The sequence below is a fragment of the Capsella rubella genome, unplaced genomic scaffold (genome assembly GCF_000375325.1).
Source record: "Capsella rubella cultivar Monte Gargano unplaced genomic scaffold, Caprub1_0 scaffold_3, whole genome shotgun sequence".
Lineage (NCBI taxonomy): Eukaryota > Viridiplantae > Streptophyta > Magnoliopsida > Brassicales > Brassicaceae > Capsella > Capsella rubella.
This window is the reverse complement of record NW_006238921.1, coordinates 2397827-2423222: the sequence shown is the minus strand read 5'-3', so window position 1 is coordinate 2423222 and position 25396 is coordinate 2397827. Positions and strand designations below refer to the sequence as shown.

The window sequence follows — 25396 nt, the reverse complement described above, 5'->3', positions numbered from 1 at the left end:
TTATATATATGAGCAATTCAAAACAAAGCTCACAAAGTTTGTTGAGCTTTTTGCTTTTGCAAATCCATTATAATCGATTTCGTGGCTTTGCCCTAATAATCATTCCGAAGAAAAAAAAAACCAATGATTTTTGGTCTCAAACCCGAACCCGAAAAAATGGTTTTTTTGTTTGTTTGTTTGTTATTACAAGTTTGATCCTAAGGCGGCGAATCCACCACCTTTCATCATCTGTTTGAACTCTTTGAAGTTCACCATCCCATCTCCATCAACGTCCACTTTGCTTATCATCCTCTTGCAATCCTCTAGGGTTCTTCCTTGCTTGAGCCCCAAGGAAGCCAACACAGACTTTAGCTCCTCCACCGTGATGAACCCGTCCCTGTTCTGATCGAACACATTGAAAGCTTCTATCATGTCTTCCTCCTCGTCTCTCTCCTCCATTATCGTCTGGTACAACCCTCCAAACTCTTCGATGTCCACGTACCCATCACCGTTGAGATCAATCTTCTCGATCATCTGCACCAGGTCTTTGTCAGGAATGTAGATTCCTAGATTCTCCAATGAATCATTCAGCTCTTGCTTTGTGATTTTTCCGTCACCGTTCCTGTCGAACATTTGGAATATCCTGCAAAGCTCTGCTTGATCCATTTCTCTTGATTGGATTATATATGATATATGAGGTTTGAAACAGAGAATGAATGGAGATCAGAACTAGAAAATGGGTTTATAGAGAAGAAGAAATTTAGGGCAGGAGAAGAGAAGAAGGACTGGTTCTTAAAGAAAAGGAGTGGTTGCCATTTTAGAAAACTAATTACAACTGTGATCGTGTTCTGCACCAGTTTTCTGTTGAACTGGTCTTAAAATAGATTCATGTCCTCTCAAGAATACACAAAAACAACGTTAGTCTCTATCTATAGAGACACACACGGAATGTACACTTTTATCTCATAACTCATATATCATCATCATCTTCATCAAATAGTTGTTTTCCGTTAGGATATAGTTATTTCAGGTTTTATGTTTTAAGACTCGCAATTTGTTGTTTGGATAGTTATACATTATTTTGTTCCAATTCTTATCATTTTGTATATGTTTGTTTTATCTATTTTTTTCTTTTCCAAATTTTATATTATCATACCTAAGATGCCATTTATTCGATGTGAGAATTTTATATTTCGTCTCAATTTGAACATCGCGATGTTTCGAAAATAGAAGAGACAACTTGAACAATATTACGACTTAAAAAAAGAAAGAGATGGCGTTTAAAATAGTTAAGGTCTTAATCACTTCTTTACAGATTGATAGTAACACTTTTTAACTACACAAGACCGTGGTTCACAAAACAAAGATTTTTAATTATGTTGTATTGTATCAACCTTATGAACCTGAAAGTAATACTTATTGAGTTAGGTTCACCACACGCAGATGTAAAAATTTATGTAAACGTTTTGAAGTAGATCATCTGAGCATTCAATTTTCAGTGTGCTTTGGTTTCAGATTTTGGGGGAATTAGTACAAATTATGTTTAAAGGACCTCTAAGCTGCATTTTAGAACACCAGTAGGAGCATAACATTATTAACATCTAACCAGTATATCCTCGATGGTACTATTGATTAACTCTTCCACACTAAACCCGAACAAAAATAGATCCGACATACAGAGTGTGCAAGGCTCGAATCAAATCTACCAAACCAAAGGTATGAAGATGCCATATTCATTCTACCTTTTTCCTTTCGCTAGAAGCAGAATCAGTGATTACAAAGCTAAGAGCCATATAATGATCTCAACCTCACCAAATATGCACAAGTAGCTAAGAGAATGATAGATGAAAACTCCATCAATGCTTCAATCTAAAGCCACCACCTTCGACAACTAAACACTAATAGAAAAGATTGCCTTTTTTCCTTAAGCTTACTTGTATACTTACTTATATGGTCCATAATGAGAACTTCATTCCTTCCTGTTGTCCTACAAAAGCACATCATTGTATATGCTCTCTTTCTCTAAGCCTAAAGTTCCTTGAGCTCGAGAGACCAACAGAAATCAACACCATGTAATCACACTTCGACATAATGTGCTCATTAACCTTTCCTTCAGATATAACACCATAGGCTCTAATCTCTCCTATGTTTTTGCTATACTTTTAAAACAGTGAAGGAACAATAAAGCAAGATCACCTTAGAGAGCAATCATCTAATCAAACGAGAAATGGAATCAAGAAAGCAACATTCAATTTGCAAATCAACCCGTACTTGAAAGCAGGGATCGTTTACCACATAACAAAATTTAAAGTAAGGAAAGGAAGTTTACAGATTCAAATGGAGTTATCTGCAGAGTAGCGAAATTTCCAACGCGATTTTATTAGCCAATTTGAGAACGAACACCCAACATCATTTATGAGAGAGACTTCAGAGTAAAACTTACGGAATGTCCCAAGGCTTAGCTTCAGGGACGGCGACGACCATACCTTGAAGCTCCTGCGTTAACACAACTTGGCAACCAAGACGAGAATGCTTGTTCAAAACACGGGATCTTGAGCTACGCTTGAGCACATACTCCTCGTCGTAGGAACGCGGCGGGAGCTTCTCGAGCCATTCCTCAGCGATCTGAACCTCGCACTCAGCAGAGCAAGCCTCGATATCGTCTAACCGATGCGACGCCGGATCGATCAGACCAGTGTGAGTGAGCGCACGAAGGAGAGTCTGGCCAGAGAGCCCAATGATATCTTGCTTGTATCCATCTGGATCGATCGCAGAAAGCTTGACGATTCGGTCGGAGACTTTCTTAGATCCCAGAGAAGGAGACGGAGCAGATGTGGCGGAGGTGCGGACGGTTAGGGATCTGACGAATGGAGAGAGGCGGTGGATTTGAGAGGAGAGTTTCTGGAGTGTCGTCGCCATCGTCGTTCCCCAATTTTGGTCGGAGATTTTGGTGTTATGGTGGTAGCTTTCGATTACGATACGGGAAACCGGAAAAGCAAAGTGAGGCTGAAACGCAAACTTGAAGTGGGCTTCTTTACTATAAGCCTAAAATACTTATAGGCCCAATAAGTCGAGGAAAATAAAATACTCCCACCCGGTTCAATGGGTCTGGTTATTGTTTTCTTTCTTAAGTTATGTCAACTATTTGACTATGCCACGTGAAAGATAAGCTTTGCATTTATCGAAACAATGCTATCTCCATCCTTTCATTAAAAATATAACAAATCATCTAATATACAAGAAGGCTCGAACACCAAATTGGTTTTCTAGTGTAGCGTGCAACCAATTCAATTCGAATGATCTCTACTCCTTATTCAACACAAAAGAAACGTGAATTTGCAATACGGTTAGTCAGATCCTAAAAAATCAACTAAAAAATGAAATAGAAACGGGCATTAAGGCCAATAAAGAATATACAGTCATTCAGTGAGCCTAGTACCTACCTATTATGTCCACGAGTAGAAAGAAACCACCGTTTAGGATGATTGAAATAAAACATTGCTTCAATGTGTTGTTAATACGAGGCATTCAAGACATTTTGAAGACCTATATACTATTACACTTGTATTTAACATTCGGATTGCCGCAGATCCACTCTGTTCCCATGTGATACGGTCCACCTACTTTTCCCAATGAAACAACGCGTTTAGAAATATAGGTATTTTTACAAGTTATATAGCAAACCCCAAGGCGTAACGAAAACTACCCACATGTTATAACTAAAATACGCATATTTTTGCATTTGGGTGGTTACAGTGCACGTGGCTTTCATTCATTGGTTGGTTCCATACATGGAATGAGAAGCACGGGATTACTGCTCCATTCCAAATTCCGCCTTCAATAATTTTGATAAATTTTTTGATCCACTCTGTTTCAAGCTGTCACCAGAATGTCGTCTTCTTCTTCTTCTTCCTCTTCCTCTACGCTTAAACCCATTAATTCAATTTCCTATTAACGAGCCCTGAGGAGAGGAGAGGAGAGATCTGAATTCGGGGGAGACTAAGCGATGATGATTTCTATTAATCACATCGCGCTTCTTTGTCTCGTTCTCGCCGCCGCCGCCGGGATCTCGATCTCTACGGCGATCTCAGAGAACGAGTCTATATACGAGATCCTCCTGGCGAATGGTTTGCCTTCCGGGATATTCCCTAAAGGCGTTAAGGAATTCAACTTCGACGCCGAGACGGGACGCTTCTCCGTTTATTTGAATCATTCATGCGAGGCTAAATACGAGACTGAGCTGCATTACGACGCCAATATCACCGGGACCATAGGGTCCGCTCAAATCTCGGATTTATCGGGAATCTCGGCGCAGGAGCTCTTCTTGTGGTTCCAGGTTAAAGGAATCCGGGTCGACGTCCCGAGCTCTGGTCTTATATACTTTGACGTTGGTGTTGTTCGCAAGCAATACTCTTTGTCTTTGTTTGAGACGCCTAGAGATTGTGTTGCGGTTTCTGGTGTTGACAAGGTATGGAACAATGATGATTTTGTGTTTGCTTTTTGAGTTTTTTTTTTTTTTTAAATTGAATCATATGGATTTTGTAGAACTTTGTGAGTATTATTGCTTGACAGGAGAAAACACTAAATAATCTAGAAACGTGTTTATACATAGAGATAATTCGTATTTGCTCCTGTGTGTAGAGTCCCTTGATTTTGTAATTTTCAATGATTAGCTCTTGTTGTATTCAGAAGCTGCAGGCTTTGCCACTAGGAATTTTACGTGTTATGGTGAATAAGACAATGATATCGTCTTCAAAGGAGAATCCTTTTTAAAAGTTTGCTAGCTTATCTCATTCGTCATAATCTGCAACTTTTGAGATTCCTTTCCAGAGTCCTTTTCTCCATTCTTGACTTGGTTGCGAGTTTTGATTGGTCAGGGACTGTTGGACATGTGAAATTAAGATTACTTTTTTGAACTAGGAAAGATTGTTCCTTTTTAAGTGGCACTTTTCTCCAATCTTGTAATTGGTTGAGATCTTTGATCGGTGAGGGGAACTGTTATATCTTTAGAGCTAGGAAAGATGGTTTTGAGAGTGTTGCATTGATCAGACTCACTCGTATAATGGATAATGAGCTAATATGTTGTCCTTAATGGCGTTTGCAGGTTCAGCCTCTTATGTTGCCATTGTATCATGTAGATCAGAATCTTGGGAGAAACGTTATTTAGCACAAATATGAGGAATGTTGTTATGCCATACCAGAGAGAAAGGAAGATAGATGCTTTCATCAATTCTTGAAGATACTTCAACTGTTTTGGTCTCAAATCTTAGGCGTGATTCAAAATCCAAAAATTGCTTCATTCTTTCCCTCCCCCATTCTCCAGTTTTGTTTCTGTGTTTCATTCTTAGTTTGCGCCGGGGACAGAACGGAGGAGAGAAATCCGTGGTTTTGAAAAGATGCTAAAGGGATGGCCCAGATCTGGTTCAAGTGATGAAAACTGTGAGGTGGTGAATGTTTTGTGTTGTATTTTTGTGTCATGTCTAAACAGATATAATAAAAATCATATATACTATATTTTAGCCAAATACAGTACAGTGTTATAGACAAAAAAAAAAAAAAATTGGCAATTTGCAATCATTTCCCTTTCAGCGAGAATATCTGGCTGCTTTATTTTTGGTAAATGGATCTAAGTTTTACAGTCAAATCAACTGTGACAATTATAGGATTTCGTCGTCATTCTAAAGACCTGCACTGATCTGGCCTGAAGTGGAAGTCTGTCTCCAGTTGGCTTTGGAAGTCACTGTCCTAAGATCCAGTAGATCAATGTAAATAGTAATGCCAAAATATGCCCACTCAGGAGAGATTTTGAAACTTATCAAGTGCAACAAGCCTACGACATTAGAAGAGGGGTTCTTGGTTTAAAGATTGTGAGATATACTTTAGTTTTTCTTTTCGTCTTCTAGCGTTGGTGTAACTAAACACACCGCATTGCATGGTCTGTGAACCTAGTCACAGATAAGAATAATAACATGGAGGAAACTAAAGCCGCCAGACCATAACTCCTGTCTCGATGAGACATTTAGTTTAAGATGGTGACTAAGACCCATGACTTGATGGGCATGTGTTATAAGATAAACGAGACTACTACAGTGGTCTATTTTATTAAAAATTTTGATGATATACCATTGAAAAATATATGTATATAGTAGTTCCGGATCCAGATATTTCTAGTAATTGCATAGAAAATGTGACCCTACAAACAATATGCCCAAGTTCCACGATCCATCTTATCAAACTCATTCAATCAATCATTCTCGTTATTCGCCTACTAATGTAAATTATTAACAAAGATTTTCAAAACTAGAGAAAAAAGAAAGATACATTGTAGTGAAAAGAATCTCAGGTTCTTCTTACAGTGGCTTTGGTCCGAGTCAGATGGGACAGCCATGTGGTCGTACAAATTTGTCGGCTTTGGTTCAACTTGTGCGCCGTGTAGGCTCGCTCATCTTTTATATACTTGCGCATCTCTCGATCCAACCTCTAAAACCCATACCTCTCTTTGATCCCATGTGGTCCGGTTCACCTACTTTGACAATAATAACTCAGTTAAATGTTAGAACATGGCTTAACCAAACCACCCACACATTAAACTAAAAATATATAAAGCTACGTGGCACTTATTCATTGGTTTGTCTTTCCATGGCCTGAGAAACAGAAGATCAGTACTCCCCCATTTCCAAATTCCGCCTTCAATAATTTTGATCCACTCTGTTTCAAGCTGTCATAAAAATGTCGTCTTCTTCTTCTTCCTCCTCGCTTAAACCCATTAATTCAACTTCTCCATAGCCAGCAACGAGATCTGGCGAAACGAAACCATCCCACTATGCTTCGTATCATCCAAATCGCGCTTCTTTGCCTCGTTCTCGCCGCCGGGATCTCGATCTCCGCCGTGATCGCGGAGAACGAATCTATAGACGAGATCCTTCAGGCGAACGGATTGCCTTTGGGGATATTCCCGAAAGGGGTGAAAGGGTTCAGCGTTAATGGCGAAACGGGACGCTTCTCGGTTTATCTGAATCAGTCGTGTCAGGCTAAGTACGAGACCGAGCTGCATTACGACGCGAATATTTCGGGGACGATAGGTTACGCACAAATCGGGGATTTATCGGGAATCTCGGCGCAAGAGCTGTTCTTGTGGTTTCCGGTTAAAGGAATCCGTGTTGACGTGCCGAGCTCTGGTCTCATATTCTTTGATGTTGGTGTTGTTCACAAGCAATATTCTTTGGCTCTGTTCGAGACACCCAGAGATTGTGTTGCCGTTCGTGGTGAAAACAAGGTATATGCAATTTCGAGAATTTTGTTTTCTGTTTGTGTTCCGATTGAAATTTTATATTACCACCTTTGTCTCTTGTATGATGGATTTGTAGATATGAGTTTATGGCATTTAGCTCTAGTAATAAGTACTGCAATTGCTTGAATTGAGAAAGGTTAATTTTTCTAAATAGCCTTGCAAAAAGTGGTTATGCATGAGAAGATTCTGAAGATGGATTTTGAGATGTGTGCGTGTTGCTGTTTATTCATAAGTTTCACGCTTGCCACGAATAAATTGGTGCTGAGATTGGTTCAATAATTTGTACCTACATCTCTAATTCCTCAGGACTAGTAAAGATGGTTTTTGATTGATCAGATTCATTGATATTTGATGGAAAAAAGTGAACTGATTGTGTGTTCCAATGGTTCTTGCAGGTTCAGTCATCTATGTTGCCATTGTATCATATAGATCAAACTCTTGGGAGAGACATTGTTTAGCCGGAGTTTATGAAATGTTGTTATACTATACCAGAGAAAGATAGATGATCTCATCAAAATTCTTGAAGATACTTGTACCGTTTTGATCTCAAAATCTTTGGCATGATTCAAAGTCTCAGATGCTTCATTCTTTTCCTCCCACCATTCCAGTATTGTTTCTGCATTGCTTTCTCGGATTGAGCGAGAGGACAAGAACCGAGAGAGTTTGTGACCGGGAAGTCAGAAGGAAAGAACAAATGTCTGGTTGGTTTGGAAAAGATGTTGATTGAATGGCTCAGATTTGGTTGAAGTGATGATAATATTGAGGTGATGAATGTTTATTATTGTATTTTTATTTTATTTTATTGAGTTTTGTCATTTGTTCTGTTTTGTACTTTGTCATGTAAGCACAGATATAAATAAAACATAATCCTGTATTTAGCCGAATAACTCTCATATAAAATAGCTGTGATCAGGACTCGTAATAATTTGGAAGTGCATATGCTATAATAATATAAACGAGACTAGTTTGAGACAAGGGTGTATAATTTATTTCATACAATTTTGACAATTCTTCAAGCATAAATATAATTAGGTTGTACGTTACACAACTAATGCCGTATATTTCCCCCAAATCATCATATGTTTTTTTTTTTTTTTTTAATGTATTACTTAGTTTCCATCGAAATTGGATGTAAAAATAAAGATGTATACTAAACTCTAATACGTATGAGATAAGTGAAAAGTGAGACTAGTTGCATATGATATACGTATATCAAACTCTAGTTACAATATTCTAATCAGAATTTGTCCTCTTCTATTATAAAGCTAGACAAGCGCAGTTCACACTTTTATATGATCCTTTGTGGCTTTTCTTTTTTTAATTCGTGTATTAATAAAAAAAAAGTTTTAGATTTGGACGTTTTGTCTTTCTTGTGAAGAAAAGGTGAAAAGTGAGACAAAGACGTTAATAACTTGTTATAAATATGAAAGTAAAAAATTTAACTAATCGCATAGAAAATGTGAGTTTACAAACAAACAAACCCAAAAATATCATGATCCATCTAATCCAACTCCATTAGGTTACGCATGCGATCATTCATTCTCATTTGCGCGTCTCCTAGCTATTTATTATATATGTAAAATTAAGTTTGTATATTATGAGCATCGCCTGTTTTAAGACATACTGTCAAAACTTTAAAAAAAAAAAAAAAAGAGAAGAAGAGATGATTGTAATGAAAAGGTATCAGGTATTTACAGTGATGCTACTTATAGTTATGGTCCAGTCAGGTCTGGTGAGAGAGACTCTGGGACACCCATGTGGTCGAACATTTTTGTCGGCTTTGATCCAGTTAGTGCCGTGTAGACCATCAGTGGCTCCGTTTAGCACACTGCGTCCGAACGAGCTATGTTGCGCTGCCATCAAGGCACTTGGTCAACCTTGTCTATGTGTTCTTGCCAAGGGACCACCCATCGTTGGCGTTGACCGGACCCTCGCTCTCCATTTACCTGGAAAGTGTTCTGCCAATTTCCCTCCATGTAATTTAATTTTTCTATCTGCCCTTGTCATTCTTTTTTTTTTTAAACTAATTTTACTAGAGAATCACATCTTTTAATAAGGTTTTAGTCAGACGGACTCAGACCTATAATTAGAGACTTTAGACTTGTATTAATTATATGATATATCATGCAACACTGTATATATATCAGCAAAGCGCTGAAGTAGCATATTAGTTTCATGAAACGTTTTGTAGCGAGTGTGTCGAGTGATGTCTGATTAACAGAGATATCAAATGCAGGTGAGGTGTTAAAATAGAAGCATTGTTTGACAAAGGAAACAGCTTCATGGAGATACGTTTCTTCTCCTTTTGCTTGCTTACGTGGGTGTATTTTTCATATTAGTTGCTCCTTTTGTACTTAAAAATAAAAGTCTGCATTTATATTATGTTGGTGATTACTTACATGACACTACATTTATTTTATCTTGTTTCCCTTTTCTTTTTTACATTGGAAAAGAATTGGAAATTGATCACAATGGTAAGAAAAAAGGTTACCCTTTTCCGTTTTTACTTGCTGCGTAACAAATTCATTTACCGTTTAAAGCCCAGAATCAAGCTGCACTCAAACATAAGACGATCAGCGCTACATCATCTAGTAACTGAATGCATACTTTTGCAAAGTAATAATAATTGATGTTCACATGGATATAAAATAGAGTAGAAAGCTACGCCAAAGCTCCATTCAATCTACTTGCTCTCATGTGATGTTAACGTATTCAATCTCTAGTGTATCTCTCAGCATCAAAGGGTCGTCTTTGTGCATTCCAATTCAAGTCCCTAGAGTCTTCAGAGGCCGGTGCTGCATTCATTGGTGCAAAGGCTGCGACAAGAAAGATTGTTCAAGATAGCTGAAATGCTTATAGTAGAATGCTGCAGATATATCACCCAAATGGGATTTAGCTAGACTCATGCAAGATACTCGGCTCAAATTAGCATGTCAACTATACAAATACAAGAGCCAAATGGTAGACAATAAGCCACATTCGTCTAATTTCATCTCTTGTGCTCTATTATATATATTTCCTCTCTTCAATTTGCAAATGATATGTTTTAAGCATTCCAATTTTCTGACATATTCCAGGAAATACATCAGACTTCCTATTCAACAACAAAACAGTGATGCCTCAACTATAGCTTTCCAATACTCACAAGGAAATTTATCAGATCACATCAGCAAGTCAATTTCTGTTCATGCAGTATAATGATGAAACAGTATGAACAATGTACCACTATGCTTAATCCATTATATATTTTGGCCATGAACACTCACCTTTATCTCTCATCCTCCTTTCTCTATCATACTCAAATTTGTCTCTGACTTGATTGACTTTCTCCCAGCTATCACCTTGCATAGGTCTATTAAACCCTTGCTCCTGCTTTCATTTTCGATCCTCACAAAACTCAGACCCAGATTTTAAAGAAAACAAGAAACAGGAAGCACGCAGCAAAATCTCAAATCTCAAAAGCTCGTATAGCCTATATCCACAAAATAACATGATAAAGTTGTTACCTTGGCTTGATCGCTGTAAGACCGCCTGTTCCTGCAATGAACAAGGAGACAAACCAATCACAAAACCATCCATACACACCTAAATACCATTATAAGAATATGGTCAAGGATTAACAGATATACCTGTATGGATTAAAATCTTCATCGTCTTCTTCAGCGGACTCATAATTAGCATGGTCACTCGCAATTTTCTTTGAATATCCTTCATCCCAATAAAGCCTCTCCCAGTTCTCTCTAAGCTCATTATATAGTTCCATATACTTTTTGCACCATGGCTCATGTTCCTATCATTTGAAATGGCAGCACAATTAGGTTAAAGACAGGATTTTTCCAATTGAACCACAACACAGAACAATCAATTCTTGTTTTTTATCTCCAAAAGGAAGTAATAGAAACGAAAGAGCTGCTCTGTTTCTATTTACTCTGTAAACAAGCAGTGACGATTGGAAAAAAACTAAACTTTATTAATGGAACTCACCGATTCTTTAAGGACAAGGCGAGTGCGGCGCATGAATTGCTCACGGAGCTGCTTACGGCGTTTATTCGGGATGTTATCTCTAGGGATTGTGAATCGCTCACGGGGAGGGATGTGATCACCTATCTCGTGCATCTCTCCGTCCACGATCCACCATTCGGATTTCTCTTCCTTCTTCTTGAACGGAAGAGAAGGCAACTTGTTTCGCCGTCTCGGCTGACCTGCCTCTGTTCTGGCGAGTCGGCTCTGTGAACCGCTGCTGTGACGTAGCGACGGCAAAACCGAGCCCAGTCGTCTGACGACAAAGTTCATGACTGTTTTCCGGCGGCTAGTCTGAGACTCGAAGTAAAGTCTCATGAGGTCTAACACGACCTATACCAGAGCTGGCTCCTAAACCGGTGGGTTATGAACCGGTAATTTCACAAAACCGAAACTAAATTTCTCGTATGATTCATGAATTCCTGATTACGGATTTGAAAATAAAGTTTGGTCATGTTATAGTTTAACGAGTTTGATTTTGTAAGATTATAAGATAACTATAGCATTGAACTGGCAAATGGTGCGGTCCAATTTGAGAGATGCTTCTTACTTTCTTTCCTTTAAACCTTTAATTATAGAACTGACAATATTTTTTCGATCATAGTTCAGCTTTCAGGTGTGATGTGATACCGTTACACATTTGATTGTTGTCTTCTTTACCTTTTCAGCCAAATCCAGCAAATGCCACTCTAATAATTGTAAATTCAGATGGAACTTGCTTTTGCCTAAACTACAAAACTCTATACTCTATACAGTTCTATCCACTCTTGAAACAAGAACATCATGTTCTCCGCCTATGTATGTTCGAGGTATCCAATAACCTACTATCCCAAAAGCCATGAGTTGCCAAGGCTAGGTCAAGAAGCTACAAGCAGAAATACTGGAGTTATCTCCAAATACCTGAAATCTCATGCGCCTACCAGTTTTCCAGAGACATGAACTTCACATACCTATCATCATCTGGATCAGATACAGATGATGAATTCTACTACATATCAAACTAGAAATTCAGACACCAAACCTAACATGTGTATTCTTCCAGCGTCCTAAACTAATCCTTAACTTTGAGGTTCTTAGACAATATTGACAATTGAGCAGAGCTGCAAGAGAATCCATCAACAATTTAACTCTAGTATGTAAAAACCAAAATCTCATTATTCAGAATCAAATTCGAAAAAAAAAACGACAAAGCTCATAACTCTCATTGTGCGCATCCTACATGGAGAAGCAAACATGAAATTCTGACTTCTCCTAATCTTTTGGGAGAAAAGATGCAAACTTCTCCAATATAATGTCTCAAACAAGAACAAAAAGCCTCAAATTTCTATCCAGTGCTGCCATGAACAATCGATCCGAGAGTGCCCAGAACAGCGAAAGCAAGCAACGGACTAACATCAAGCGTATCGAAGATAGGAGGAATGACATTTCTGAAGAGATTCAAGTAAGGATCACAGAGATCTCTAATGGCAGACAAAGGCTGTCTCTCCCAAGGGATGTTAGGGAACCAACTGAGCAAAACCCTAACCATCAAAACCCCACTGTAAATGTCTAACCACTTCTTTATCCCCACCGCAACCACAGTAAGCGGCGTGTTCAAGTATCCCGGAGGACGATCTCTGAGCGACGCGAAGAAGACGGGTCCGGCTGTACTGAGGGACAATCGTAACCCTTCCGCGATTACAGGACTTGAGGTCTGGATTGCGAGCGACAGTTTCTGAGCTAAGACTCTGGTTACAGCGATTGTCAAAGCCGCGAGAGTAGCGAGGGACCGAGTCGAACCGGTGAGTGTGGATGAGCGATTCGTTGAATTCGCCGCCGGGAGGATCGGCGTCATCGGCGAAGCGGACGCAGCGATTCGGATGGATTTAGGGTTTTGGATGGATAGAGAAGGGAAGGGTTTAAGGGGAAAGAAGAGACGCGATGGTGGTGGTAGGTTGTTGAAGCCATGGAATCTGGTAGGGTTCGAAGCAGATGAAGGACGGAGAAGAACCGGAGAGCGAAGAGCGAGAGGTGTGATGGTGGCCATCTCCGTTCTTCCGCCTCTTGAACTGAAAGAGATATAGCTTTTTTTATGAGTCTCTTTTTTCAGGATAATAAAACCCAAAATCTGTCCAATGTTATTTATTTATTTCCTCTTTTTAAATATTTTTTATTTATTGTTTTCATACAAAATTCTTAATAAAAATTTCTGTATATTACACAAACACTGAAATTCTTACTTTACACAGCTTGTGTACGAAATACGATCATTTTTATCAAATTTTAAAAACATCTTTTTTGATAATGTTAATTCAATAATCCAAGCATAATACATTAGTTTGCAATTAGTAACTTTGTACTTAGTAGTAATCAATGACAGAGACAAAATAATTCAAAAACTAGTTGTGTTCATAATCCTGAATCCTTTTAAAGAATAAGCTTAAGCTATATATAGGCAAGAATTAAGAAGACTTGTATTATAAAAGCCGATTATTTAAGATTCACACAACAAAAGAACAAGACAAATATTACATCTTCACAAGTTACAAAATCAGCATAGTGGAAACAATTGAGGACGTAAAATTGGTAAAGACCAGAGATAAGCATTTAAGATCTTAGCATTTCCACCATTTGAGATTATCCCCAAAATGATATTTCTCATCATCTTCATCGGCTTTCCGACGTTCATCCTCCATCTCTGAACCACCATCCGCGGTGGCCCGACCAAGAACCCTCTTCGTCGGTTTCCCAACCGCACCACGGCTCGTTTTCCTTTCCTCCGTTGCTGCGGCCACCACACCCTCGACGGATGACTTGAAATGGCATGGACTGCGCTTCTTCTTACCATGTTTTTTTTATTTTACCTTCTTCTTCTTTTCTTTTTTTTTGTCTCGGATTTGATTTAGTCTTGAAATTTAAGTTTCTGATGATGTTTGCAAGTTCTTGAAGGTGGATTTATAAGTAGGAGAAGCGAGTGACTTGATGATCGATGATGTGTAAAGCTCGGAATCAAAAGAGCTTTTAATCATTGAAGAGGCAATGATTATGAGCATCATGAAAGCCTATGGTGAGTAGGATAGGAGGAGGTTAACCTTTTCGAACAATATTCCATTTCGATCTCTCAAATAGTATTATAACTCCTAATCAAAGTTAAAGATAGATCATAGATCTAACTCAAAACTGATCAAGAATATCATTTGAGCCTTAAACTACATTTGAGTTTTGGGGTTCATAAACTAACTTTTGTTACTACTATATTGATCAGCCGGTTTTGGTGACAGTACTCTCTATTTAATCAATTAGAGTTTTGTAACCTTTAATTTTCATAGTTAGTAGATGTTCCTTGGAAGTTTATATGACGAAGTAATAAATCCACCTGATCTTATTCAAATGTTGTTATAGCCGAAAGTTTTGATGGCTTCTATACAAAGTAGTTTCCCTTAGTTTTGTAAAAGAACTTGGAAGGTAATATTGGCATTTTGTTCGGTCATTGGCCACTCTACGATTACTCTATAAAGGTTAGTTAATAGGTGCATCATAATTCAATATTATTATTTTATAACAACATGGGGATTATTTAAAACATGTTGCTTTCGTCTCCGAATTCTTATTGAAAAAGGGTTGATTATGTAATGGTGCCTCGTGCTAACCATCATTACAATTTACATGTGACCCCCAATTCAACTGCTTAATGACAAGATCGTACCCTAGCTTAATTACAATCTATACAACTGGCCGTTTAAAAATCAATCGGTTTACGAAATAAATCGGTTTATAATTGGGAGATTGATTCTGATTGTTTCTTTCATACTTGTTAGTATTCAACAATGATATAAGGATCATTTATATTGGACATTGAGTTACAAAAAAAAGAAGAAGCATAATCTCTTAGAGCATCATCAATGCAAGACTATTAAAATTGATATTATGATTTGTTTAATAATTTAATTGAAAACTGAGCCTCTTCTACCCATATTTTGTTCTTATATAACATACCATAACTTAGGTTTTAAGTGTATTTTGATTTTTATTTAATGCTAAATTAACATAAAAATGTTCTAAGAGCTGTGCATTGAGGGTGGTCTTAGACTTTTGTGTTTGCAAGTAGCTTAGCTTAGAGCTGAATTGGGATTGAGAATTACAGACCCATATTTTTTTATATTATTATTTAAATATTCAGGTTATATAATATATATATACACAACAGTTTGGGTTCCCGCGAATATCCAAACCTTGAAGAATACCAAACTTTGCCTCTTCTCTCTCCTTTTGTCTCTTCTCTCGGCAACACTGAAACAATCCTTTTCCTTGTTCCAACAATCTAAACTTCCTCTAAATCTCTCTTTCTCTCAAAACCAGTATTATATCCAAAGTAATCATGTTTATATATAATCTCTTCTTCTCTTTCGATTTCTCCAATTCAACTATACCCAATCCTTCCTCTCGATTTCTCCCATTCTTCTTCTTAATTCTTCCGACCCAGAATGGAATCTCACGGAAAAAACCATCAGAAAGATCTGGACGATGACCTCTCTCTCAAACCCATTACGTTGTCTAAGTATTCGAACCGGGTTGAGTTAAAGACTCTGCTCGAACGGAGCGACCGCGGAGCAGGCTTGGTCGGGAAAAAAGTTGTGATTGGCGGTTGGGTTAAGTCTTCTAGAGCGGTTAAGAAAGATTCTCCTCCTCCTCCGCCTGTAGTTGTTGTCCCTTCGCCGTCGAGTGGTGGTGATCAATCTCATACGACGGCCAACATTAGGTGCACCGAGATTATTCAATCCAAAATGAGTATTTTCAGGAGATTTTTCGATGTACTGAGCGGCGGTGGCAAGACTTATCCAATCTTCGATAAGACGGAACTCTCCGGTCAGAAGGCCGCGCCACCTCCCGAGTATGTTTTTTACTTCTTGATCAGTGACGGCTCCTCTGTCTCCAGTCTACAGGTAGCTTCTATACATCAGATTCACTTAAAGTTTACTACTTTTGAAGGGAAAACGATAGCTCTGGCGCACAACATGTTTGATGAAATGCCAATGAGACCTTCTTTTTTTATAGAGATAATCTAAAAGAGAGCTAAAATTCCAAATTTTTGTCCCTCTCAGGTTGTTGTTGATTCTGCATTGTCGACTGTTCCAGCAACTCAGCTTATGGCCCTAGGGACCTGCATTGTAGCTGAAGGTGTCTTAAGACTACCATTGGCTGCTTCTGCAAAACATGTCATTGAGCTTGAGGCAGAGAAGCTTCTTCATGTTGGAACAGTGGATCCAGAAAAGTATCCACTCTCAAAGAAACAGCTTCCTCTGCATATGCTTAGAGACTACTCTCATTTCAGGCCCCGCACAACTACGGTATTACTATATTTGCAACATTTTTCTCAAATGATTTTAGGTTATAGTGAATCTTTCACAATGCTGATTTATTGTTTGTCTTTGCCTCTTCCTTATATAATGTCATGGAAGAGCAATTTGTTAATATAGATTTCTCTAATATTGTTGGTGAAAGGTTGGGTCGGTAACTCGAGTACACAGTGCGCTAACCTTAGCGAGCCACACATTCCTTCAATACCATGGGTTTCAGTATGTTCAAGTACCAGTCATCACAACCACTGGATTTGGCGAAATGTTTAGGGTCACTACTCTTTTAGGTAAAACTGATAATAAAGAGGAGAAGAAGCCTGCCAAAGAAAAAGATGGATTTAGCATTGACACTGTAAAGGCTGCTATAAAGGAAAAGACTAGGCTGATTGATCACCTCAAGAGATCTGACAGCAACCGTGAAGCTGTGGTTGCTGCTGTATACGACCTCAAGAAAACCAACGATCTTGCATCTCAGCTTGAGATGAAACAAAAATCCAAACCAGGAACTTTGGTCAAATCTGAGAAGCTTGATTTCTCGAAAGATTTTTTTGGCCGCGACACTTATCTGACTTCTTCTGGGAGGTTTCATCTTGAGAGCTATGCCTCTGCACTTGGAAAAGTTTATACCTTTGGACCGCGATTTGTAGCTGATAAAATTGACAATGCAAGGCATTTGGCAGAGATGTGGAATGTGGAAACCGAGATGGCTTTCACTGAATTGGATGTAAGATTGTTATAACTAGAACACTGATTTTGACCAATGAAATTCAACGAATGGTAACTTGTTTCTTTTGATGTTACAGGATGCTATGGATTGTGCTGATGAATACTTCAAGTTCCTTTGCAAATATATTCTGGAAAATCGTCATGAAGACATGAAATTCATATCGAAACGAGTTGACAAGACCATCACCACACGTCTCGAAGCAACAGCGTCCAGCTCTCTTTTGAGATTCTCCTATACTGAAGCGATTAGTCTTCTGCAAAAGGTATAACACTCTCACTTCCCATATAGTTCCTACTTACTGAATATTTTTGCGACATCATAATGATCTGATAATCTAAAGCAGGCAACCACTAGAAAATTTGAAACCAAGCCTGAGTGGGGCGTTGCTTTAACAACAGAGCATCTAAGGTATTGTTTTTGCTTATGGAAAATGCAACTGAGTCTGTGTTTCAAAATCCAATCTTAAATTCTCTTTTCACCGTTTAATGTTGCAGTTATCTTACTGATGAGATTTACAAAGGTCCTGTAATTATACATAGCTATCCGAGATTAGCTAAACCTTTTTACGTGAGGTTGAATGATGATAAGAAGACTGTAGCAGCATTTGATCTGGTCGTACCAAAGGTAAGAAGAGAATCAAACATTGATCTAAAATTAGGAATTCATAGTTGTAGAATTTTACAAAAGTCTTCAAATTTCTCTATAGGTTGGTGTTGTGATCACTGGGAGCCAAAACGAAGAACGTTTTGAGCTTTTGGATGCGAGGATTGGGGAATTCGGAATCGCGAGGGAGAAGTTCGAGTGGTACTTAGATTTAAGGAGGCATGGGACAGTGAAGCAGTCAGGAATAAGCCTAAGCATGGAACATATGCTTCTGTTTGCGACCGGACTTCCTGATATCAAAGACGCCATTCCTTTCCCTAGAAGTTGGGGCAATGCAAACAACTAAATCAGCGTCATGTACAAACTCAGTTACACTGTTATGTAATCTATGTAACCAAACTTGGTGAAATAAGAAAAGAATTGTACATACCAAAGTGTTCATAAATGATCTGTGGATTGTATAGTTTGGATGAAAATGGTAAGTAAAGCTTGAAGGTATCAAAACCTATAAGAAACTTGCAATCATACAATAATTATCGAACCACACAACTCCTGTGTAATTGACAATTTTAATCAATTTTGGGTTGTCAATGTATAAAATTGGCTGGTAGCAGAATTTTTTGATGACAATTCTTGTAAGCTTTTGAAATATAGTTTGAATTTCAAATATGTTGGTTGTGACATAAATAAGAGCCAACTCTATAACAACAAAAAATATTGTTGAGAAACGTACCAGTTTTTACTTTAATTAGTTTAAACAAATTTAGAAAATTAAATTTAATTCGCAAATTCTAAAGTCTTTTTAAAGGCTTTCTTTTTCCAATTAAGCAAATTTATAAATGTTTAAGGAATATATACGTAGCTTAAAAATAAGTATGGCAATAATTAAAAGTTCTTAAACGTAATTAAGTAGAGAATTAATGAAGTGGTCTATATAGGAAACCCCGCCAATCACGCAGCTTGTCTGTCACCACTTTACCACTTATCAAAGCTTCTCCTTTTTTTCAAAGCCTGCACTGCAATCGTATCTCCACAATCTGAAGAAGAAGAAGAAGAAGAAGAAGATGGGTAAGGAAGACGACCGAGGGGAAGAGTACTTGTTCAAGATTGTCTTAATCGGCGATTCAGCTGTCGGAAAATCGAACCTGCTGTCTCGATTCTCGCGGGATGAGTTCGACACGAACTCGAAGGCGACAATCGGAGTGGAGTTTCAGACGCAGCTGGTCGAAATCGAAGGGAAAGAAGTGAAGGCTCAGATCTGGGACACTGCTGGTCAAGAGAGGTTTAGGGCAGTCACTTCTGCTTACTACAGAGGTGCTTTTGGTGCTCTCATCGTTTATGACATCACCCGAAGCGACACTTTCGAAAGCGTCAAACGTTGGCTTCAGGAACTCCACAGTAAGTCTACTCTTCCCTTCTCTCTCTTTGAAGCTGTGAATTGAGCGTTGGACCCATTTGTTTTTGAAGCTGTGAATCCCTAACACTTGCAATTGAGCACCTTTCATGGATACCATGAGTTACATTGTGCGTTACTTCAGTCTATCAAAATATGTCTTTTGATTTGAGTTGAGGCAATGAGATGTGATTTTGGTTCTCTGAGTCGATAAGATGCTCTGTTTTGCCCCCTTTTGCTTGAGATTCTTTGTCTAGAGCTAGTTGTGAATTCAAACAAAAGTCTGACTCTTTGTTTTTCGTTACCTCGCAAGCTCATTGTGACACGGCGGTGGCACAAATGCTAGTTGGGAACAAATGTGATTTAGAGGATATCAGAGCGGTTAGTGTGGAAGAAGGGAAAGCTCTCGCCGAGGAAGAAGGATTGTTCTTCATGGAGACATCTGCTCTAGACGCCACGAACGTAGACAAAGCCTTTGAGATTGTCATCAGAGAGATCTTTAACAATGTCAGCCGTAAACTTCTCAACTCCGATGCTTACAAGGCCGAACTTTCCGTTAACAGGGTCAGCCTTGTCAACAACCAAGATGGCTCCGAGAGCTCCTGGCGCAATCCGTCTTGTTGCTCCCGATGATTTAAAAACGATCTTGTTTTTACCAGAATAAATCTTCAAAGGTTATAATGATCATTTATCATTTTGGAGTTATAAGATACTCGCAATCTGTTTTGTGTTGTTGGATTAGAGCAAATGACCTGGTACGAGATCATGGCAAAAAACATGAATTTGAAATCCAACTCTAATGGGACTACTATGTACATACTATATAAAATATATATATATAACAGATCCAATGGTTGATTGGGTACAATCAAGGTTTTCGTAAAGCGGAACCAGCACCCATTACTACTGCCAAGACAAGGCCAAGACCAGCACCAAGTGAAGCTCCCACGGCTGCTGCTGACATTGACGATGACTTGGCCTGTGAACCAACTACTGCACGGTCTTTGGCTAGTTCCACCAACAGTCTGTCTCTAGCAAGTTCCTTAAAAAATGATGGAGATGTATCAATATTCAAACGACTTGGACACTACATTGATATTTAGTTTAACATTCTTTCAAGATAGTGTTAATACCTGAAAGCAAGCTTCTTCTTGAGTTTGAAGAACGCGATGGACAAGCTGGCAAAGGGAATTCACACCATCCACTGGAAAAACAGTGTCTTTTCTCTGAAAAGGCTTTTTGACAAGGTCGAGCGGAGCGAATATTAGCTTTTGCGCACCTACTGGTCCTTCATTACCCGCATTCACAGCTGCCCAAGGCAATGAGGAACTACCAGATCCAGATATAATATAAGGGATAGAGTTAACGACTCCAGTTGTGTTTGGAGACGCTTGATATGCCTGAAGTACAGCTTCGATAGCGGATTTCTGCTGATGGGCACTGACTGAGAACTTGTTTGTTATGGCGAGGACCCAAGGGATACCAAGAGATTTAACCTCGTCTAACAGAAGAGCAAGTGCTGGTTGCTGTTGCTGCAGTTGTGTTGTTGAGTTCTGGTAACGTGGTATTCTGTGAGAAAGATTGTGCACTAGAATAACTAAATCTATCTTTTTACTTAGATTACGAACTCCTTTCCATAGTTCTTCTCTAAAGCGAGAAGCCTCTAAGTGCAGCTCCTGCATCAGAATACCAAAATGATTTACTAACTCTGAGAAAAAACAAACTTAGAACTTGTGGAACCAGAATTTGAAGATACCAACTTGCAGGTTTACTCCCACTGTGTCCGAGTAGCAAACACCACCAATTATACATTCTTGAACATCAGATTGTATCTGCAGATTCTCCACATGGGTCATCGAACTCAGCATGCTTTGACCCAGTATTGCCCGGAATAGAGAGGTTTTACCAGCACCCTGCGCAGACAAATGAGCCAGATATATAATTACATGCAATGTATGAAAACATGTAGTATTATTCCAATGAAACAAGGACGGATGTACCTCAAGTCCAAGTAATCGAACCCTCCGTGTTCTGACCTCGACCTCCTTAGCCACTGTAGCAAAATCACTAGTGCAGAATATGTATAAGTCCTCCAAACCTTCAGGACGAACAAACTTGTCCTCTTGAAAAAATCCTAGGTTGATTCCTTCCTTCGGAAAACCAGTGTTTGAATCAACAGACGAGAACATAGGAACTAGAGGATCTTCAACTATCTGGTTACTTGGAGGTTGTTTCAGAGGAGTTCCTATGACCACCCTAATCTTCTGTAATTCTGTCTGTTCCACATTATCTGAAGAATAAGCAGGTGGTGAAGGGAAGGATTCTACGGTAGTTGAGCACCTAGAGAGAGTAAATTTCTAATATTTAACACATATATAGAGAGTAAATTTATCACATATATTGGTCATCCTTTTGAAAAGAATAAAACGTGGCCATACCAGTTGCCATTCACTTGGGCATGTACAAAAGAACACAAATGCAAGCCAAATCCAGTGATATCAACTTTTAGAGGTTCTGCATTTTTATCACCCGGAACGCCTTTCCAGCCAAGAGGGGCGACAGAAGTGGCTGTTCTAATAACCGGTGATTCAACGATGTGCCCAAGCTCTACACTACCACCAACAGCAAGTCCAAGCCACTGTTCTAGATGTGGAAACTGCTTCTGTTGATCCACTCCGAAAAAACCATCAATATTCATGCAGAGGTCATGTATTCTACAAGAACAAAAGAAGCATGTCAATAATAAAGCATACCAAAACTAATCACCTGCTGTCGCATGAATCAAGGAGGAACTATCACCTCTGGAAGCGAGACCTATAGGACTTCATAGAATGTGACTGAAGACGTTCTCTCAGTTCAGTTATCACAGATCTGACCTGAAAATATCTTTGCCAAAAAAATGCAACCAAATAAGAGACCTTCAACCACAAACTAAATATGAAGGAAGGCAAGTAATGAGGATACCCAAATATACTGTCAAATCAAGCTTTGAGATATTAAGCATCAAAATATACAAGCGCCTCAAGTTAGAGAACTCCGGAATCAAAGTAACTAGATAAATTCAATAGTTTAAACTAAAAAAATCCCTTATCAGCATGACTATGAGCAAAAAAAAAAAACTCATACCGATGTCAATTTAGAGTACTCTCCTTCTGAAAGTGATTCCACAGATGCAGTTCCCAAGAGATATAGCTGTGATACGAAAAAATAAACTTAATAAGCTGTCACTTATCCTTAAAGACTCATGATTCTACTGGAGAAAAAAAAACATCAAAGCTGATAATATACCATTGAAAGATTACAATAATTAGCATTTCCAATCTTGGTAAAATATAGTAGGTTAAGTACTATCGTAATCCTATAGCTTATCACATTTGTATATTAGTTATAGCATCTACCTCTCCAAATGGAACATAAGAGGGCAGATATGGAACCCTAAACCCATTGGACGAATTGGTCTTTCCTTCAGTTCTTCCACTACCTGTTTGACCATTACCAGTATCTGGCAATGGCTTGAGAGATATACCATCCCTACCCTCCTCAATTTCAAGAGATTGTGGTTCAATAACCACGTCCCCAATAGGAGCTGACACTGCAGATACAGTTGCAGTAGAAGTCTCTGCAGGATCCACTTTCTTTCCTATATACCTATCCAGTTGTTTCTTAACAGCCTCTAGGGGAACAAGTCGTGAAAGTCTCCAGAATGAGTTCTGAACAGGGCCAACACCAATGACTAACTGCTCGTGTTCTTTACCTTTTGTCTTTTCTGCCTCTGATGTTACGCCCTGACCAATCTTTTTAGACAATAACAAATCTGTGGCTTCAGCTTCTCCAGCCATTGACATTCTTTGCTCATTGTAATGATGAAAATATGCAGGAGATAATATCCTCGGGACCAAATCTTCAGGAATACAATAGCTTTTGAAATAATGATGCCATCCTTTTTCATGTACGTAACTGCAAAGGAAACCAAATGAGAGAAAAAAACAGCCTGAGAATGCTATTACTAAACCCAGCCATATGTTTGATTAGGCTTCCAAAACATACTCTCTCAACGCAGCATTCCCAACAGGAGGCTGGGAGAAGGTTATACATTTGACATGAACATTTCCATTGTCTTTCTTTGTAGAAGAGGCAGCAACAACCCTTAATATGGCGAGTGTAGCTAACGCAGCTACCTACAGGAGTAAAAGAATGAAATACAAAACCCAGGAGTCAGCAAAGATAAGTTAGATGTAGGTATGAACCACAAGGGTAAGAAAATCTAGAACACTTACAGCTCCACCAAGTGAGTGTCCGCATAATACAAGTTTTCGTTTCTTTTTCTGAGCAAGCCTATAAAGTTCCAGAGCAGGTATCCCCTTAGCACGAGCCAAGAATCCCTAGTTGTTAACATTTAAGGAGAGAGCTTTTAGAAAAAAATGAACTTATTTCGAACCCTGCACAATATCACATTGTACTGAAGATACAAAAGAGAAGAAAAATTCTACTCCAAAGTGCCATGAGCATACCCGATGAGCAGCAGGTTTCGGCTTCTGTCTAAGTTGCTTAGGATTCCGCAGACCCTCTCCATTGTTCTTCTGTGGTTCACTTTGTATAGGTTCAGAAGCTGCAATACATTCATCCTCTGCGACATCATCGTGAAATATATGACCTTGAAGTATATTTGCATCGGCCATGATATCCCTAGAACACACCCACGAATGAAAAACACACCTCTTACATCTGAGCTATTATGTTTTCCAGGGAATAGAAACTCCAAAGACTTACTTATATTGCCTAGTTCCAACAAAGGATGCAAATAATGTATCACCTGCCTCAGCAAGTAAATACCTGCATTAACATATTTTCCTTAAGTTAACTTCAATATAGAAAAAATCAGCTTTGAGCATATGGGTTCTATTATAAAGACAAAAATGCAGCCATGGTATCAAAGTATTAAAAATCCAGAAATAAACTCAAACATATATGTAAATTAGTAACCACAGAGCACAGAAAACATTAAAGACGTTGAAGAAAAAATCAAACCGGAAAAGAGATGTAAGCAACCTGTGAGGAACGTGATCTGATGAAGGTTGAACCCTCTCCAAAGAAACAAATTGGCCACCGAAGTCCGCTTTAAATTTGTTAACAGCTCGAATCATCTCACTTGCAGGTCTCTACCAGAATACAACCTCCATTAAAATAAACAATACAATATCCTAAACTGAAATTCCCAAAATGTAGCTACATCTCATTACAAAGTTACAGTTAAGTAAGATGTCGAGAAAAAAATATTTTTTTAAGAAAGAGAAAAAGGGATATATGAAACAGAGAAAAATATCGAACTTTTAAGTTCCTGTATAAACAACAGTACACATAGGTACAAGCTGATTTACACTACACTACACAACACCTTGTAACTGAATAACTAACTAAGTAACAGAACCTCTGACTAAATCAGCAATGTTAATTATTCCGTCTAGTATTAATAAGGCTGTAGTCAGCGAGACTAAATTGATTTACATTATAACAAGGATTAATGAAAAGTGTTAAGAGTAATCACCTTGTAAACACACTCGGAGAGAACCATGCAACAGAGGATGTCCTGTAAATCTTCGACAGACTCGGATTTAAGGGCGAGACAGAGATCCTCAATCTGCTTTTTACGCTTCTCGTACTCCCGGCGGATCTTAATCCTCTGATCAGCATCTCCTCCGTTCCATGGTGGCCACCGGAATTTCCATTGAATCGGCCCCCACGAAACCCGTAAGAACCTCGCTCTCTGGTCTCTGATCCACGATTCCACTCGGTTCTGTATCGACTCCATTACTGATAACCTCTGCTTAATAAGACATATGCTCTAGTTCTACTGAATCGAAACACAGGAACGCGTTCGAGCATTTGAGTTTTTGAAACCGCGTTCGAAGTTTGAAAAAAGAAAAAGGGAATATTCAGGGGTGAGATTTGAGAAAGATGATAGAATTAAGGAAGCGCCTTAAAAGAGAGCAATGTTTACTATTGTAGCAAAAGAGACAGAGAGGGTTGGGACTTGGGAGATTGAATCA

General features: G+C 38.6%; 11 protein-coding genes across 11 annotated transcripts; 5 read left to right on the top strand and 6 right to left on the bottom strand.

Annotated features, from left to right (window-relative positions):
• Positions 1–122: 122 nt before the first annotated feature.
• LOC17892006 (calmodulin-like protein 3) lies at positions 123–738 on the bottom strand. Its single transcript, XM_006299615.2, has one exon. It carries the CDS (start codon positions 643–645, stop codon positions 184–186), a length of 462 nt encoding a protein of 153 aa, XP_006299677.1. The 5' UTR covers positions 646–738; the 3' UTR covers positions 123–183.
• A 1454-nt stretch (positions 739–2192) lies between these two features.
• Positions 2193–2955, bottom strand: LOC17893913 (2Fe-2S ferredoxin). Its single transcript, XM_023785828.1, has one exon. The coding sequence runs from the start codon at positions 2896–2898 to the stop codon at positions 2419–2421; it is 480 nt and encodes a 159-aa protein (XP_023641596.1). The 5' UTR covers positions 2899–2955; the 3' UTR covers positions 2193–2418.
• An 891-nt stretch (positions 2956–3846) lies between these two features.
• Positions 3847–5300, top strand: LOC17893919. Its single transcript, XM_006298618.2, has 2 exons — positions 3847–4447; positions 5084–5300. Exons 1-2 carry the CDS (start codon positions 3986–3988, stop codon positions 5144–5146), a joined length of 525 nt encoding a protein of 174 aa, XP_006298680.1. The 5' UTR covers positions 3847–3985; the 3' UTR covers positions 5147–5300.
• Positions 5301–6700: 1400 nt separating this feature from the next.
• Positions 6701–8157, top strand: LOC17892606. Its single transcript, XM_006298626.2, has 2 exons — positions 6701–7255; positions 7666–8157. The coding sequence occupies exons 1-2, from the start codon at positions 6803–6805 to the stop codon at positions 7726–7728; spliced, it is 516 nt and encodes a 171-aa protein (XP_006298688.1). The 5' UTR covers positions 6701–6802; the 3' UTR covers positions 7729–8157.
• A 751-nt stretch (positions 8158–8908) lies between these two features.
• LOC17891369 (putative lipid-transfer protein DIR1) lies at positions 8909–9706 on the top strand. The gene is made up of 2 exons (XM_023786093.1): positions 8909–9246; positions 9507–9706. Exons 1-2 carry the CDS (start codon positions 8934–8936, stop codon positions 9521–9523), a joined length of 330 nt encoding a protein of 109 aa, XP_023641861.1. The 5' UTR covers positions 8909–8933; the 3' UTR covers positions 9524–9706.
• A 39-nt stretch (positions 9707–9745) lies between these two features.
• Positions 9746–11661, bottom strand: LOC17891100. The gene is made up of 5 exons (XM_006298335.2): positions 11255–11661; positions 10900–11060; positions 10777–10807; positions 10537–10639; positions 9746–10086 (listed from the first exon to the last, which is right to left on the bottom strand). Exons 1-5 carry the CDS (start codon positions 11606–11608, stop codon positions 9983–9985), a joined length of 753 nt encoding a protein of 250 aa, XP_006298397.1. The 5' UTR covers positions 11609–11661; the 3' UTR covers positions 9746–9982.
• A 740-nt stretch (positions 11662–12401) lies between these two features.
• LOC17891415 (ylmG homolog protein 1-1, chloroplastic) lies at positions 12402–13375 on the bottom strand. Its single transcript, XM_023785956.1, has one exon. It carries the CDS (start codon positions 13314–13316, stop codon positions 12615–12617), a length of 702 nt encoding a protein of 233 aa, XP_023641724.1. The 5' UTR covers positions 13317–13375; the 3' UTR covers positions 12402–12614.
• Positions 13376–13760: 385 nt separating this feature from the next.
• LOC17893241 lies at positions 13761–14199 on the bottom strand. The gene has a single exon (XM_006299906.2). It carries the CDS (start codon positions 14115–14117, stop codon positions 13821–13823), a length of 297 nt encoding a protein of 98 aa, XP_006299968.1. The 5' UTR covers positions 14118–14199; the 3' UTR covers positions 13761–13820.
• A 1328-nt stretch (positions 14200–15527) lies between these two features.
• LOC17891776 (asparagine--tRNA ligase, cytoplasmic 2) lies at positions 15528–18443 on the top strand. Its single transcript, XM_006297130.2, has 7 exons — positions 15528–16212; positions 16372–16617; positions 16772–17350; positions 17430–17615; positions 17697–17761; positions 17848–17977; positions 18060–18443. The coding sequence occupies exons 1-7, from the start codon at positions 15754–15756 to the stop codon at positions 18300–18302; spliced, it is 1908 nt and encodes a 635-aa protein (XP_006297192.1). The 5' UTR covers positions 15528–15753; the 3' UTR covers positions 18303–18443.
• A 494-nt stretch (positions 18444–18937) lies between these two features.
• Positions 18938–20131, top strand: LOC17890662 (ras-related protein RABA5b). Its single transcript, XM_006298395.2, has 2 exons — positions 18938–19354; positions 19663–20131. The coding sequence occupies exons 1-2, from the start codon at positions 19021–19023 to the stop codon at positions 19980–19982; spliced, it is 654 nt and encodes a 217-aa protein (XP_006298457.2). The 5' UTR covers positions 18938–19020; the 3' UTR covers positions 19983–20131.
• Positions 20123–25378, bottom strand: LOC17891721. Its single transcript, XM_006296832.2, has 14 exons — positions 24895–25378; positions 24399–24508; positions 24120–24182; positions 23861–24035; positions 23627–23731; positions 23397–23527; positions 22748–23306; positions 22476–22541; positions 22149–22225; positions 21788–22063; positions 21350–21689; positions 21110–21262; positions 20483–21025; positions 20123–20391 (listed from the first exon to the last, which is right to left on the bottom strand). Exons 1-14 carry the CDS (start codon positions 25156–25158, stop codon positions 20218–20220), a joined length of 3036 nt encoding a protein of 1011 aa, XP_006296894.1. The 5' UTR covers positions 25159–25378; the 3' UTR covers positions 20123–20217.
• Between the last annotated feature and the right edge of the window lie 18 nt (positions 25379–25396).

Coding starts and splice junctions, on each gene's coding strand:
- LOC17890662 (XM_006298395.2), top strand. CDS start 19,021: ATGGGTAAGGAAGACGACCGAGGGGAAGAGTACTTGTTCAAGATTGTC. Junction 19,355..19,662: donor TTGGCTTCAGGAACTCCACA/GTAAGTCTACTC, acceptor TTACCTCGCAAG/CTCATTGTGACACGGCGGTG.
- LOC17892006 (XM_006299615.2), bottom strand. CDS start 645: ATGGATCAAGCAGAGCTTTGCAGGATATTCCAAATGTTCGACAGGAAC.
- LOC17891100 (XM_006298335.2), bottom strand. CDS start 11,608: ATGAGACTTTACTTCGAGTCTCAGACTAGCCGCCGGAAAACAGTCATG. Junction 10,808..10,899: donor GAAGATTTTAATCCATACAG/GTATATCTGTTA, acceptor TGTTCATTGCAG/GAACAGGCGGTCTTACAGCG. Junction 10,640..10,776: donor CTTACAGCGATCAAGCCAAG/GTAACAACTTTA, acceptor AAATGAAAGCAG/GAGCAAGGGTTTAATAGACC.
- LOC17891369 (XM_023786093.1), top strand. CDS start 8,934: ATGATTGTAATGAAAAGGTATCAGGTATTTACAGTGATGCTACTTATA.
- LOC17893913 (XM_023785828.1), bottom strand. CDS start 2,898: ATGGCGACGACACTCCAGAAACTCTCCTCTCAAATCCACCGCCTCTCT.
- LOC17891721 (XM_006296832.2), bottom strand. CDS start 25,158: ATGGAGTCGATACAGAACCGAGTGGAATCGTGGATCAGAGACCAGAGA. Junction 22,226..22,475: donor AGTACTCTAAATTGACATCG/GTATGAGTTTTT, acceptor AGATATTTTCAG/GTCAGATCTGTGATAACTGA. Junction 22,064..22,148: donor TATAGGTCTCGCTTCCAGAG/GTGATAGTTCCT, acceptor TTGTTCTTGTAG/AATACATGACCTCTGCATGA.
- LOC17893241 (XM_006299906.2), bottom strand. CDS start 14,117: ATGGTAAGAAGAAGCGCAGTCCATGCCATTTCAAGTCATCCGTCGAGG.
- LOC17892606 (XM_006298626.2), top strand. CDS start 6,803: ATGCTTCGTATCATCCAAATCGCGCTTCTTTGCCTCGTTCTCGCCGCC. Junction 7,256..7,665: donor CCGTTCGTGGTGAAAACAAG/GTATATGCAATT, acceptor TGGTTCTTGCAG/GTTCAGTCATCTATGTTGCC.
- LOC17893919 (XM_006298618.2), top strand. CDS start 3,986: ATGATGATTTCTATTAATCACATCGCGCTTCTTTGTCTCGTTCTCGCC. Junction 4,448..5,083: donor CGGTTTCTGGTGTTGACAAG/GTATGGAACAAT, acceptor TGGCGTTTGCAG/GTTCAGCCTCTTATGTTGCC.
- LOC17891776 (XM_006297130.2), top strand. CDS start 15,754: ATGGAATCTCACGGAAAAAACCATCAGAAAGATCTGGACGATGACCTC. Junction 16,213..16,371: donor CCTCTGTCTCCAGTCTACAG/GTAGCTTCTATA, acceptor TGTCCCTCTCAG/GTTGTTGTTGATTCTGCATT. Junction 16,618..16,771: donor TCAGGCCCCGCACAACTACG/GTATTACTATAT, acceptor TGTTGGTGAAAG/GTTGGGTCGGTAACTCGAGT.
- LOC17891415 (XM_023785956.1), bottom strand. CDS start 13,316: ATGGCCACCATCACACCTCTCGCTCTTCGCTCTCCGGTTCTTCTCCGT.